Below are 13,869 nucleotides of genomic sequence, written 5' to 3'. Positions count from 1 at the left end.
CCCACCCCTGCAAAATGTTTTTATTTTGAAAATAAGCAGACCCCAGAGAGTTTGCACAGTGCTGGGAAGGCTGGAAATGCCCGAGTGCGTGGCCAGTGTTGAGGATAAATTCACCAGTGTCTCTCCAGGGGCTGTTCCAGGATAAAAAAATTCATTCTGATTAACCCACCCCCTGCCTTGTGGCTCCCGAATCAGTTTGTCCGCAGACTGTTGGGGTCAGGAAGAGCGACGGGCCCAGCACGGTTATCGGAGGATGTCGCTGTCTCATCATGAACCCAGCTGTCCACTGCTGGGAACAGCTCTGCGGAGCCGAACACCCCAAACCCCAGGGCACGGATGGTACCTTTGGGGCTGAGCCCAGTGCCGAGGACCCACGTGTTTTCGGCGGGGACACGGGGTGGTTCAGCAGCCCGACGCACACTCAGGCGGGAAAACTTTTTTGTTCCTGGGTGGCAGCGAGCGCAGAAATTACCTCGAGGGTGACGGCGAGAGCGACGTCATCGACCAGCCTGGAACAACGGTGCTGAGCACCAGCCCGAAAGGGGTGACGCTTAGGACCTTGACTCCTTCCCAGTCAGGGTGCTCCTCATCCTGCCCGTGCACTGGGGTCCCTGCGCTCCCCTGGGATGCATCGGCGATCGCTGTGGCGCGTTGCTCTCGCACAAGAGTGTGCGATGCCTGCGCCTTGCCACGTCCAGCCTTTGCACAACTGATCAGCTCTTTCTTGCTCTTTCTCGCCTGTCTCACCTCTGCACAGCTGTCTAGCTTTTAAAATCCTGACTGACATGTCTAACCCTCGAACTGCCCAGTCCTTGCACAACTACCCGTTTGTGCATGACAGATCATCGTTACCAGCAGCCCTCGCGTGCCTTGTCATTGCACGCCTGGCCCTTGCATGTCTGGTCCATGAAGAGCCCTTGCACGTCTAACCCTCGCATGCTCAGCTCTGGCACAGCTGCCCAGCACTTGCACAGCTGCCTGGTCCTAGTAGGTCCCGGCCTTGCACACCCAGCCTTTTCACACCAGTCTGGCCTTTGCACACCCAGATGGCCCATCCTTGGCACATCCAGCCCTTGCACCACTGCCGTACCCTGGCACGCCCAGGCCTTGAACATGCAGCCCTTTCACAACTACCCAGCCTTCACCCAGCTGTGGCACATCCAGCTCTTGCACATCTGGCCCTTGCACAACTGCCCATTCCTGACACATCCAGCCTATCCCTGGCACGTTCAGGCCTTGCCTGCCCAGCCATGTCACACACTTACCCTGCACGTCCAGCCCTGGCACACCCAGGCCAGGGACACCCATCCCCTGCACACCCATGCTTGCACACCCACCCTTGCATACCCATTCCTCGTACACCCCTCCTTGCACACCCATCCTGCACACCCATTCCTTGAACGCCCATCCCCTGCAGACCTCTCCCTGCACACCCATTCCCTGCACACTCACCCCAGCACACCCCTCCTCGCACACCTACCCTTGCACACCCACCCCTGCACACCCATTCCCTCCACATCCACCCCTGCACATCCACCCCTGCACACCCACAACTTGCACACCCATTCCCTGCATGCCCACCCCTGCACGCCCACCCCTGCACGCCCACCCCTGCACACCCATTCCCTGCACGCCCACCCTTGCACACCCATTCCCTGCACACTCACCCCTGCACACCCACCCCTGCACACCCATTTCCTGCGCACCCACCCTTGCACACCCATTCCCTGCACACTCACCCCTGCACACTCACCCCTGCACACCCACCCCTGCACATCTACCCTTGCACACCCATTCCCTGCACACCCACCCCTGCACACCCACCCCTGCACATCTACCCTTGCACACCTACCCTTGCACACCCATTCCCTGCACGCCCACCCCTGCACGCCCACCCTTGCACACTCACCCCTGCACGCCCACCCTTGCACACCCATTCCCTGCACACTCACCCCTGCACACCCACCCTTGCACACCCATTCCCTGCACACCCACCCCTGCACACCCACCCCTGCACATCTACCCTTGCACACCCATTCCCTGCACACCCACCCCTGCACACCCACCCCTGCACATCTACCCTTGCACACCTACCCTTGCACACTCATTCCCTGCACACCCACCCCTGCACACCCCCCCGCCCGCCCCTCGCCGGCCCCTCCCGCCCCGCTCTCTCCTCCCGCCCGCTCCGCCGCCCGCCCGCTCGCTCCCCCCGGCCCCGCCTCCCGGGGGTGTGTCCCCGCCGCCTCCCGCCCCGCCGCCGGCCCCGCCCCGGCCCCGCCCCGGCCCCGCCCCGCCGCCGGCCGGGCTCTCTCCGCCGGCCGCGCTATAAGAAGCGGCGCGGGCGGCGGGGCCGCAGCGGGCGCGGCGGGGGAACGAGATGAGCAGCGCCGGCGCCGCTGCAAGATGCTGGATGGACACGTCCTGCTGGGATGGCTCTCCTCCTGCGCGCTCCTAGGGCTGCTCGCCTGCGCCCCGCGGCCCTCCGCCGCCTACTTCGGGTAGGTGCCCCGCTCCTCCTTTGAAACTTCTCGGGTTTTTCTGGGTTTTGTTGTTTTTTTTTTTTTTTTACCTTGTCCCTCCTGCCCGAGGTGGGGATGCTGCCGGCAGCCTCCTTCCCTCGGTGTGTGCGGGCATCCCGCGGCGCTGGCAGCAGCCCCGGGAGAAGGGTACGGGGAGGGGCAGCCCGGTGCCTGCGTTTCTTCCCCCGGCTCCCCCCACCCCGGGGTGCTGCCACCCTCCGCCGGGCTCCCCGGGAGCGGCAGGTTGCTGCCTGCCGGGGGCTGCCGCGCTTCTCCCGAGGCTGTTGAGGGCGAGGGAGCGTTTTCCTTCTGCCTTTCCCCGACGGGGTGGGCGGCGGTGGCCCACTTGGGGCGGGGTGGCCGGGCAGCTCGGCTCTGGACGTGTGCTATAACGTCCACCAGCCCCCAAAAAAACTTTTAACCCCCACTTCAGTGCACGCTTCAGCACTAGGCGCTGGCAAGCGGGTCCCGACATCACCCCGGCGGCATTTATTTTTTTATTGTGTGTGTGGGGTGAGTGCTGCTGCCACCAGCCTAAGACGTTGCAAAGTTTAGTCCCGAAAGAGATGAGCGCGGAGCCACCGCATCCCGCGGTGCTCACCTGTGCGTGAGGCGGGGGCACGGCCGGCAGGGGGCGCTACCGCTCCGCGCCCGCTCCGCGCCGCGCAGGTGGATCCCGCTCCCTCCCGTCGCCTCCCCACGACCTGCGCATCCCCCTTGCCTTGGGCGGGAGGGAGCTGGAGGGGCCAAACGAAACCCCTTCCCCGCTCCATCTTTAAAGCGCCCCCCCGAAACCGCCCCCATGGGGCTTCAGCCACCAGCAAAAGCTCTGTGTGCGCCTTGCTTCTCCTTTTTGGGGTGTTAGTGTAGATGCCTTTTGCCTTTTTTTTTTTTTTAAGACTTGTCCCCAAATGGGGTCGGTTTGCTAGGGCAGCGGGCCACAAGCACCTGATTAAGAGACTTTTGGAGCAAGTTTACTCAAGAGTGATGGTTCTTGCATCTTTTGGGGGATGTTGTGTTGTGGCCGCTGGTAGGAGCCACTGGACCGGCCCTGGAGAATGTTTTAGCACACTTGAGTTTTTTTTTTCCCCACCTTTCCAGTAAAACAGATTCTGGTGTTGAGGCTTGTCCATTGCTTGTGGTCTGGCAAAGTTTTCTAAACGGTGCTACTTACATCTTCTGTTTCCAACTCAAAAACCATTTAACTTCATGCTGCTGGGGCTGGTTTTCTGAGGAAACAGCCTGTCCTTTTAGGAAAAGCCCTCCTCTCACTCGGCAGCACACGGAGGCCTGTGCCGACCCCATTAGCTCGTGTGTCTGCCGCAGACCACCGGCACTGTGCAGTTGTACTGTGCCTCAGGGACTGACAGGGCTTGTAAGGAACTTGGCTGTAACTTTCCTGTTAATGCATGCGGTGCTGGTATCTGCTGTAGTGCAGCAGGTAACTCATTCCAGTTGTTTGCTTCTGGGATTTCTCTTCTGGCCTTGTCTGGTTGGTCTTGGTTTTAACTTAAGAGTGAACATGCTGAGCCAAGGGAAGTGTGCTGCTAGGTCTGTCCTGACCACTCTGTGTTATTCTGTCTCAGTATGGCCGCTGTTTCTGATTTGAGACTCCCTCTCTGTCAAGAAAGGGAGAGGAGATGCTGCCAGATGTGCAGCCAGCCAGATGTGCACTCCAAGTGCTCCAGGGCCGCTACACTGCGCGGTGAGGTTTGCTTCTGCAGAGCATCCTGCTCTCTGGTTAGAACAGCATCATCTGCTGCTAATTTCCTCTTTGTTTTTCCAAGAGGCCTAAAGCACAGATTGCACTTGCTGAGCTGATGGGGACACAGAATAGTTAGTGCTGAGGTCCAGGGTCCGTGCTAATCCCCAGCAATATGTGATCTAACAAAGTGTGTGTGGAAGAGCTGAGCTCTCCTTGCTGCAGGCTTTTATATATCGATAAGGGAAGAAACTCTTACCTGGTAAAAGCTGGATGTTCCTGCAGAGCTCTTGGTACTTCTGCAAGTGCCCTGCAAAGGCTGGTATTAACCCTTCTTGCTATGCTTAGAAAGGTCGCCATGTGCATGGAGGAACAGCTCCAGGTGAGAATGCACATCTGTTTGTTAGAATATAAATCTTTCCTGAAGACCTGGATGTGGGACCCTTTGCTCAGGAGCTGAGCTGCGATGCTGAAATGTGCTTAGTTGATGCAACACCCTTTCTAGACAAGGGAAGGGACACTCCTTCCCAGTCTGAGGCATCATCAAAGCCGCTGTGACACCTTCTGGTGTCCTGCTAGACCCTCAGATCCAAGTGCTGCTAACGTCCCCATCGGAGGAGATGGTGGGGAGCATAGCAAAGCAGGCGGGTGTGTTAAACAGATGTCATGCTGGAGCTGCGGCTTAGCTGCTCAGTTCTGCAGTCTGGTGGGGGATAGGGACAGCTGTGGATGATCCCTCCCCCCATCCCCAATGTCTTATTTCAGGGAAAGAATTCAGTGTCTCCAAATGTGTGGCCTGGCAGGGAATTAGTGCATGGGGACAGAAATCAGGCATGGTTACACGATAACAAGATTGTGTCAGCATGTAGTTATGTCTGTGCCTGTCCCACAGGGGCAGCTAGCGAGCAGGAGGGGATGCTGGGGTGGGTGGGAAGGCCACGGCTGGAGGCTGCTGCTTCTCTGTCTGTCTGGCTTTGGTGTTCTTAGATGAATGCACAAGCAGCCAAAAATGATAAATGCCCTCTGGAAGTAGAGCTTGGTGTCTGCGATAAAGCATTGGTGCAGATGGGGCCCTTGCTGCTGTCTTGCTCCATCCCCAAGCTGCCTGGCTAGGATATGGGGTGAAGGATGCAAAATGCCTGTCCCTCACCCAGGGTTATTCTGGCAGCCTCAGTGCTGCTCCATGGATGTTGCTGACCTTCTCCCTGGTGTAGGAGAGAAGCAGGTGCCAGCTTGACCTGGAGCTGGTACACAGCAAAGGCAGGACCTGAAGCGATGCTGATGTGTAGCAGTGAGCAGAGCTGAGACCCTGCAGGCACCTGCTCAGGAAGGGGTTGCCAGCCCTAATTATTGGAAAACAGCTGAAAGAGGCTGGCTTTAGGGATGTGGCTATGCTGTAGTTCTTAAGTCTTGTCTGATATGAAACTTCTTGATGCTGGAGAGGAAAAAACATGCCTGCAAAACTGAGCAGGACCTGGGGGCTTGTGTTAGATTTAGAGTTGCCCATCAGGATGCTTAATGATGATGGGTGCATCTTAGGGTAGGAGTACATCTGGGAGACTGTTACAGGCTGAATCTATACCAGAGGGGAAAGCATTGCCTTGAGATGAGCATCAGCTGAGACTGGCTTCTTGAGATGCACTGGCTGTTCTAAGAAAGGGCCTGCTTTTATGTTCAGACATGTCCTCTGCAGCTGGGCTGTCTGAAAACTAATTTGCACTGTATTATAACTGTCTGCTGGGGATAGTTTGGAGCATCCCCAGACTTATAAGATCCCTGAGAAAGCACTGCATTTTATTCTTCTTCCCTGCTCTGCTTTTCTTGTGCCTTACAAGCTTTGGGTGTGGGTACCTCCCCTCCCTCCCTTTCTTCTCTTAAAACGTGGATAGGTGGTGGTGAAAATGCCACAGCAGCATCTGAGAATTGTGTTGGGTCTTGCAGTACCAGGCTTTGGAGGTGGCAAATTACCAGATCAGCCGTGCTGGTGTGACAGGCAGGATGATTAACTTCAGTCCTGCTGTGCCCTGGTGCTAGTGGGAAGGCAAACCAGCCCGTAGGAGCTTGCTGCTTTCCTGAGCTGCCTGGTCCGTGGATCTGAGGTCGCAGCCTGTCCAGGCCATAAATCAAAACCCCTCTGTTTCTTTGTGAGTGTTCTAATTTATAATCTGATTCAGTTTTGATACACCCCCTTTTTTTTTTCTCTTGCTGGAAGAAGCGCTGGTTTCTGCAAGTGGGGATTTGCTTTGCTTTCCTCCAGGAGCAGAAGGAGCCCAGCAGCTCTGCCCCCTCTGCAAACACTTGTCAAGACAGCAGTAATGTTACAAGTGGCTCATGCTTACATAGTGTTTATATTGACAGATTGCAATGTTCTTCATAAATGTAACTGATCTGTACACTGCACGCAGGCAACAGGAACCCTTAAATGCTCGCGTGGGGGGGAGAGAGGGAGGGGAAGCATAGCTTTGCCCTACTTTACCAACACATCGCTAGTGAGAGCAGGCTTTTTATTGCATGGTGGGGGGTTTTGGTGTGGGAAGCGCAATATATTTTTGTTCCCCTTGGCAGGTACGGAATGGGTACTCTGCTATGCTTTAGGTGCTGCTGGAGTAGAAATATTGCATGCCCTGCAAGTCAGGGTGTGTTTCTGCTAAAATCCCTTGGAAAAGATCTGAATACTAGACTTAAAGGGGTATTTAGGGGTTGTGACCACCTTGATGGGGTGGGATCTTAAGGGAGCTGAGAGTTAGCATGAGTTTCTGAACTCTGTTGTTACAAGTGTGTGGCATCAGTTTGGATGTCATCTCCAATAAAAGCAAGCCCACGGGCACTGGCTGGCTTTGCCAGGTTTTGCCGGCCTGCAAGATATGCTAGGTGCTAACATGGCTGTTGAATATCAAGAATTTCTGTACCTGTCACTTGATGGTAGTGTGGGGCCACATGCTCATGTTTGCAGCTTCAGCTGAAGGCGTGTGAACTTCTCGGGAAGCTGTTGCGTAGCCAGGCCACAGCGTGTTGGCTTTCCAGACGCGCCGGTCGTCTCTGGCGTGTGTGAGATGGAGCAGCTGGTTCTCAGCACAACCCAAAAAAACAAAACCTGGACTCGGGTGGTGAGGGAGGAATGCAGCACGCAGGCAAACACAGCTGGAGCGTAAGAAGGCAGCTCCTGGGGCTGGGAGGGTGGCTTTCCCATCCCACCCTGTGTTGCTTTGCCTTTTCTAGATGCCAGTTTAAGGTGCTGGATTTCTGGTTTTGCTTGGAATAGGAAGGGTGTGCCTGTCTTGGTTTGGTGGGGTTTTTTTTTGGTTTTTTTTTCCTACTGCTTTTGAGCTGGGTGAATTGTCACGTAGAGAGAGTCCTGGCTGGCTTCTCTCCCAAAGTTGGCCTCTGGTCAATTCAAAGCAGTGTTGAATCTCCAGGGAACCCCATGCCCAGAAGATGCATTTGCTTTGTAGACACTTGAAGGTGTCGCTGGATTTGATGAAGTGCCGTAATGGTGGTGACAAATCCAGGAGTGTTTGGAAAAATAACTGCGCATGCAACTAAGGTCTACCAGACCTACATCTTCAGCCCTGGGGACCAGGATCTGCCCCAAATCAGGCTGGGAAAAAGCTCCTTCCACCTGCAGTGTACTTAAAGAATGGAGCAAAACTTTATTCAGACAGAGATTAGTGTGTCTTAGACTTATGTATTGGATTGATCATGTTGCTTAAGACTTGGGAACCACTATTCCGTGCCTCAGTTTACCTTACTTGGGGAGACACTGGGGCTGTTACTCTCTGAACTCAACTTAATTGTGAGCATTGTATGCAGCCTCTGTGTCCAAATATTGCCTGCTTTTTGCAGGGCTTACCAGTGCTACAGATGACTCCCTGGGGGAAAAGATGGCTCGTTAGGAGAGGATTGAGTCTATACTCAGCAAGGCAGGAGGCCAGTGACTTTTAGTGTGACTGGTGATGCAGAACTAGAGACCAGGAATCTATAGGACTCTGGTCTCCTGGTAAAAGGCCTGGTCAATGATTAACTTGCTTTCTGGAAGCTGCTAACAACAATAAAAGGGAGTCCAGCCCCACAACCCCAACACAAAAAGCCCATGAGTGTTTAATAATTAAAGGCCTTGTGCTTTATCGCAGGGTAATGAGAATCGCCTTAAGGCTTATTCAGTGGTAGGTAATTGAATTAGGTTGTGGGGTTGGGAAGGGGGAGGGTTAAGTGGAAGGTCTGGAAGACTGCACAGAGAAGCTGATGTGATGGTCCTTGATTTGAATCTTTCTGACTGGACTGGGTTTTGTCAGTCTTTGCCACTTTCTTCATTTTTGTCTGCTTAATTCACTGCTTGCAGACTTAGTGTAATTGCCTTGTGGAGAAGGTGTTCCTGTCACAAGGATGCTCAATTCCATTCCCTTCATTTAGGGAGATACTGACTGTTTTTATTTCTTTGAAATGCTGGTATTTACAGACTCCTTGAGATTTTTTTTTTTTGGTGAAAGAGCCAGGCCGGAAGACACTGCTGACCTGTGCTGTCTATTCATGGAGGAGTCTGACTAGCCAGAGGAGGTGCTGAACCAGTAAGCATCACCAGTGTTTCCACTGCATGAGGCAGTTTCTGATGCAGAGCTGACTGGAGCTGCTCAGGGTGGTGAGACCTCAAAAGCTCAGCTCAAAATAGCTGAAGACTAGACTTGCCTGCCCTGTCTCCCTTTTACATCCCTCTGCATAGCTGCTTTCTAAGAGGGACTTAGTTTGGAAGGGGGCTTTGGAGCTTTTTTTGGATTCTGAGGAGATGCTACATTCAAATATCCCTGTGGGGTAGACTGTCTTGAATGTGGTCTCAGGCCACCAGAGGTGTAAGGACTTCTGCTGCTGGAAGCCTGATATAGATCCTCTGCTCCAGTTTCTTGGAGCAGTGTGGCACCTTCAGGGCTTGTGTTCCCTGGTCACTTGAGTTCTCCAGAGTACAAATGGGACAACTCATCCTAATGTTTGCTGCTTGAGGCATTTGAGAGGAAAAGGCCCAATGCATTAAAAATGTCTTGCTCTGGTGTATGTGAAAGTGCTCTCTACAGCAGCCTCCTGGAGAAAGTACTCTTGGGTGGGATGGCACTTGCTTAGCTCTTACTAAAAGCCTATGTTAGACACAAACTTCTTTACCCCAAGTTCCCTGACTCTCCACGTAGCAACCTGCCACCTTCTCAGTCCTTCCCTGAGGGTCTGTGTTGAAACAGTCCAAGAAGTCTTATGTACCTGGCTTTCCAGACTGCAAACATGCTGAGTCTCTGGCTTCCCTCCATAATGAAGCAGTCTTTCTCTGCAGCCAAAAAAAAGCTCTCTAGTGGCTTGTAGCATGTTAATGCAATTGGTTTCTCAATCTGAGCAGTGCTCAAGCAGAGGGCTGGTTGCTTGTGCTGTTAAAGGCTGGCGGGAGGCTGCTGCTCCTCCTGCAGAATGTGGCTGCAGGGAGACTGGTGCTGTAGGTCCAGGAGCAGCACATGGTCTGGCTGCAGGCAGGATAGGTAAGATATGTTTTCCTAACTTACTGGACCCAGAGCTGGGGAAGCAGCTCAGGTCAGGTTGAGTGGAGCTGAAGTTATGATGCTGGATTGAAAGGGTTAACCCTTTAGAAGGTGTCTCTTTTTGTTTAGTCTCAAGTTTTTCCTCTTTCCCTGTTTTTAAGGTTCCCTCAGATTGTGCCTGTAAGTGCTAATGAGTCTTATCTCTTGAGATACTGTCATAAAATACACTTATGAAATTTATCAACTCAGTAAGGTTTACATTTTATTGTAATGCGTGTTTGCACTGTGCTAAGTGGAACAGGGAGTATTTTGACTACATGGATAAACATAGCAGTTACAGGATTTGATTTAGCTGACAGAAAATGCTATTCTGACTTTTCTCCCATAGCTGTTGCAGAAATTGAATATGAACATGAAATATTATTTCATATGGATTAAGCAGCTCCTACATGTGCTATGTGGCCTTCCAGTCTGCTTGTGACCTTAAATCGTTCTTCTAGAAAGTGTGGATAGTATTTTGCTAACAGATTTCTTTTTGGGGAAAGGAAATAACAGGTCAAAAAAGCTTGAACTCTTCCTTTTGGAAAGAACACAGAGCAAAACAGTCCTTCTATACATCCACTGTAGAACATGCAAACTCAACAGTATCTGACATTAATGCTGAGTCTGTGCTGGCTTGGAAGGTAGCATGGAGTGTGCAGTTCATGTTGAAGGGATGTCAGGCTGTATGGGGGTTGGCATGAATTTTATAAGCAGATTCATTCGGCCTAGCTCACTAAAATAGCATTAACCGCATAGCCAGATGCTTACAGAGTTTGGGAAAAATCTATCTTGTTCTGCCTTCTGCATTTGCCATGCATTGGATGGACAAGTTTCACAATTGTAGCAAAAGTTTCCTTTCTTGGAAAAACTGCTCTGAGACTTTCAGAGGGTGAAGTAGCCTAACTGGCCATTTACTGTGCGTAGTAGAAGGTAGCTGCTTGTGCTGTGGAGCAACGTGGGATTTCCTCTAGATGTAAATGTAGTACTGAGGTGCCTATAGGAATATCTTGAGTTTTGCTTAAAACTGTCAGATGGTCTTGTCTAAGGCAGTCCTAGGAGGAATGTGTAGAGGTTTAGTTCAGAGCCTTGATCTGCTGTTGGGAAACCTCTCAAACCACAGAGCAGCTGCCCAAAGCAAGTAGGGTCAAGCAACTGTTGCCTTCAAGGCCAAGTCCTTTTGGAAGAGGTCAGCTGATGAGCAAAAGAAATTAGCTTCCACTGTCTCTTGGACTACTTAATCTTTTTCTTCATCTTTAGGGTCTAGCAAAATTAAGTTTACTTTGAGATACACAAGAGTGTGTCTTGATTCTGACCCCTGGATGACACCTTCATGTGTAACATGCTGGTAAGTGAAACAAGATAAAATTAATTACTTTGATGCACAGAGCCCACAGCTTGACACTGGCTTTCTTGGTTCAGTATCTTAAGCACCTCTTAACTTCTTCCCAAAAGGAACTGGTCATGACTTGGCTCCCAAAGCATCAGCACTGCCAGATGAGCATCTACTGAGGTGGGTTTACTGATGTCTTCAAGAATACCTATTCTAACTTCCAGTTAGAGCAAGTTATTACCCCTTAAATTCCACCTCCATAAAGTGCCTTATGTTCCCTGCTGTCACTGATCAGGTCTATGTGACAGCTTCCCCAGCTCTGCATGTGGGAGTGTGCTGTGTGTTGCTCCAGCATGCACAGGAGTGCACTGGTGCTGACCCCTCTGTAGGCTTGGCTCAAGGGGCTGTTGGTGGTGGGGCTGCAGGATCACTGAGTACTCACGTTAGAGGACTGCCCATCTCCTGAGCTCTGTCAGGTTGCTCTCATGACTTAGTGTGATCTTTATAGACATCCCCAACTGACGGCTTAAACTGCGCAGAGGCACAGCTATGCCGTCATGGTCTGCCTACAGCCCATTCCTGGTGTAGATCTTGCTGTGTGAACACCTGTTGAGTTGGGTGTGTTGACTGGCTTTCATTATTATGGTGAGCTCTGACCTTTAAATATCCTCATTGTAATGTCTTTTCTGCAGGTTGATTTTTTTTTTTTTTTGGACTGGTGATCTCATGCTTGGTATTGCAATGAAACAAAGACGGGCAGCCCTGGGGTGGGAGGGCATAACTGCACTTCTGTTAGAGATTGCAACTGAAGATTGTAGGTGAAGCTGGTCCTGCAAGTTGGGGAGGACCTCTTTTGGGGCTTTCCAGCATCATCTTATAGGGCTACTGTTAGTAAAGACCTTATGCTCTGAATTTGCCAAGGTGAAGTGTTCCTTCTTCTGGGCGTTAGTGCTCCTTGGCTGTGTCTGAAACAGAGCTTAGGGGCTTCATTTTACCATGTTGACCAATACAATGTCTCAGTTGGAATCGGTGCTAAGACCTCTGGTAGCTGACTGCTAGTAGGGTGTGTGTTTTGGTGGGCCTTAACACTGAAGCTCCTCATCTTCTGCCTGCAGGAAGGGTCAGTCTTAACCACAGGAGGTCTGCAAGATCCTTTCTCAGATGGCTTTCTTCCCTCAAATCTTGCTTTGACTTCAGTGTCTCCTGATTCCCATGGAAAACAAGTTAGCCCTGTCTTCTGTGCCTTTCAGCACTGGAGCATGGGTGAAGGCACAACAGACAAAGCATTGTGAAATACTCAGGCAAGCCACAAAAATATGCTTCCACTTGAGTTTAGCTTAGGAAGACCACTGTGTACATTGGTGTTTCTCAGTTTCTTTACATTCTGCTGTCTCTGGCCTCAAATGCAACTATCCCAACCTGCCCACATTTGAGGAGGCCTGGACACCTCCTTCAGTAGTCTCAGAAGACTTCTAGTGTCCCCCCTCAGGTATGGGAGCTTCTGTATCCCACTGACCTGAGGCATGTCACAGCACTGCATGCCTCTGCCTCTTGCAGTGGCACTGCTTGTAGAGCTGAGCTCCTCTGGTGTATGGAACCAGCTTTAGTCTTGCTCAGGTGAGTTACGATGTGAATAAATGAGCTATGACATGTGCTATGATGTGACAGTGTCTGGGAGCCAAGTTCAGAATCACAGAGTTGTCTATGTTGGAAAAGACCTTGAAGATCATCCAGTCCAACCATTAACCTAACATCAACAGTTCCCAACTCTACCAGATACCTCAGCGCTCTCAACTCTACTCTTAAACACCTCCAGGGATGGGGACTCCACCGCCTCCTTGGGCAGCCCATTCCAACGCCCAACAAACTGTTCTGGAAAGAAATGCTTCCTAATATCTAGTCTAAACCTTCCCTGGCTCAATTTGAGGCCATTGCCTCTTGTCCTATTGCTTATTACTTGGTTAAAGAGGCTCATCCCCAGTGCTCTGCACCCTCCTTTCAGGGAGTTGTAGAGGGCGATGAGGTCTCCACTCAGCTGGGGTTCAGCTCAGGGTGGGGTATTCACCTGGGAGCTGGTGGGACTTGGGTACCTGGGAAACAGCTGAGTGAGACTGCTCTTCAGATGAGGGTTCAACTTGGGCAGATCCTTGTGGGCTGGCTCCATTGGTGCTGGCTCCAGGGATCTCTCCCAAAGCAATCAATGACTTCAGTAGAGCTCGCCCAGCTCAGTGACACAGAGTTCAGCCTACTGCTCTGCTGCAAGCCCTGCTGTGCTACAGCTTTCCAGAGCTGCCCGTCTCCTCTGACAAGAAACCCTATCCTGGAGCCCAAATCCCTCTGGGGACACTTCACCAGAACTGATTCTTTATTTAAAATAACTGACTTGTTTTGCTTAATCTTGACAAAATTCTTTTCTAGCCCTAATCCTCTTCTAGTGTAAGGTGAGATCTTGAAATACCTGGCAAACTTATAGCATACATCTTTCTTCATCTCTAGGCCTCTCTGTAATCAAAGGTGGTGGTGGTGGGGGTTGGGATGTTTTCAGCCCCTGCCAAAGATAAATCTCCTTCTGGGAGCTAGCAGGGAGCTGTTTCCCAGTCTGTGGTTAGCAAGCTGATTTGAGAGGCCAGAGGTGAAACAGCCACTTGAGCTGAATTACAGGGTCTATCCAAAGATCCAACACTTCCTTTGGCTCATTAGCATGGCTGTGTTGCATCCCTGGTAACTGTTTATCTTCAGGCTTGTCCCATGTTGACTCTGGAT

The 13,869-nt window shown here is 51.7% G+C and overlaps 1 protein-coding gene across 1 annotated transcript in view; it reads left to right on the top strand.

The window, feature by feature from the left end:
• Positions 1-2,394: 2,394 nt before the first annotated feature.
• The window catches only part of WNT9A (Wnt family member 9A), a 57,059-nt gene continuing 45,584 nt past the window's right edge, over positions 2,395-13,869 (top strand). The window contains exon 1 of the mRNA XM_074898210.1: positions 2,395-2,501. Within this exon, the coding sequence (XP_074754311.1) occupies positions 2,407-2,501 (95 nt within the window). The 5' untranslated portion in view covers positions 2,395-2,406. The remainder of the gene's footprint in view (positions 2,502-13,869) is intronic.

This window comes from Athene noctua, chromosome 2, assembly GCF_965140245.1.
Source record: "Athene noctua chromosome 2, bAthNoc1.hap1.1, whole genome shotgun sequence".
Taxonomy (NCBI): Eukaryota; Metazoa; Chordata; class Aves; order Strigiformes; family Strigidae; genus Athene; species Athene noctua.
This window is presented reverse-complemented; position numbering and strand designations above follow the sequence as displayed.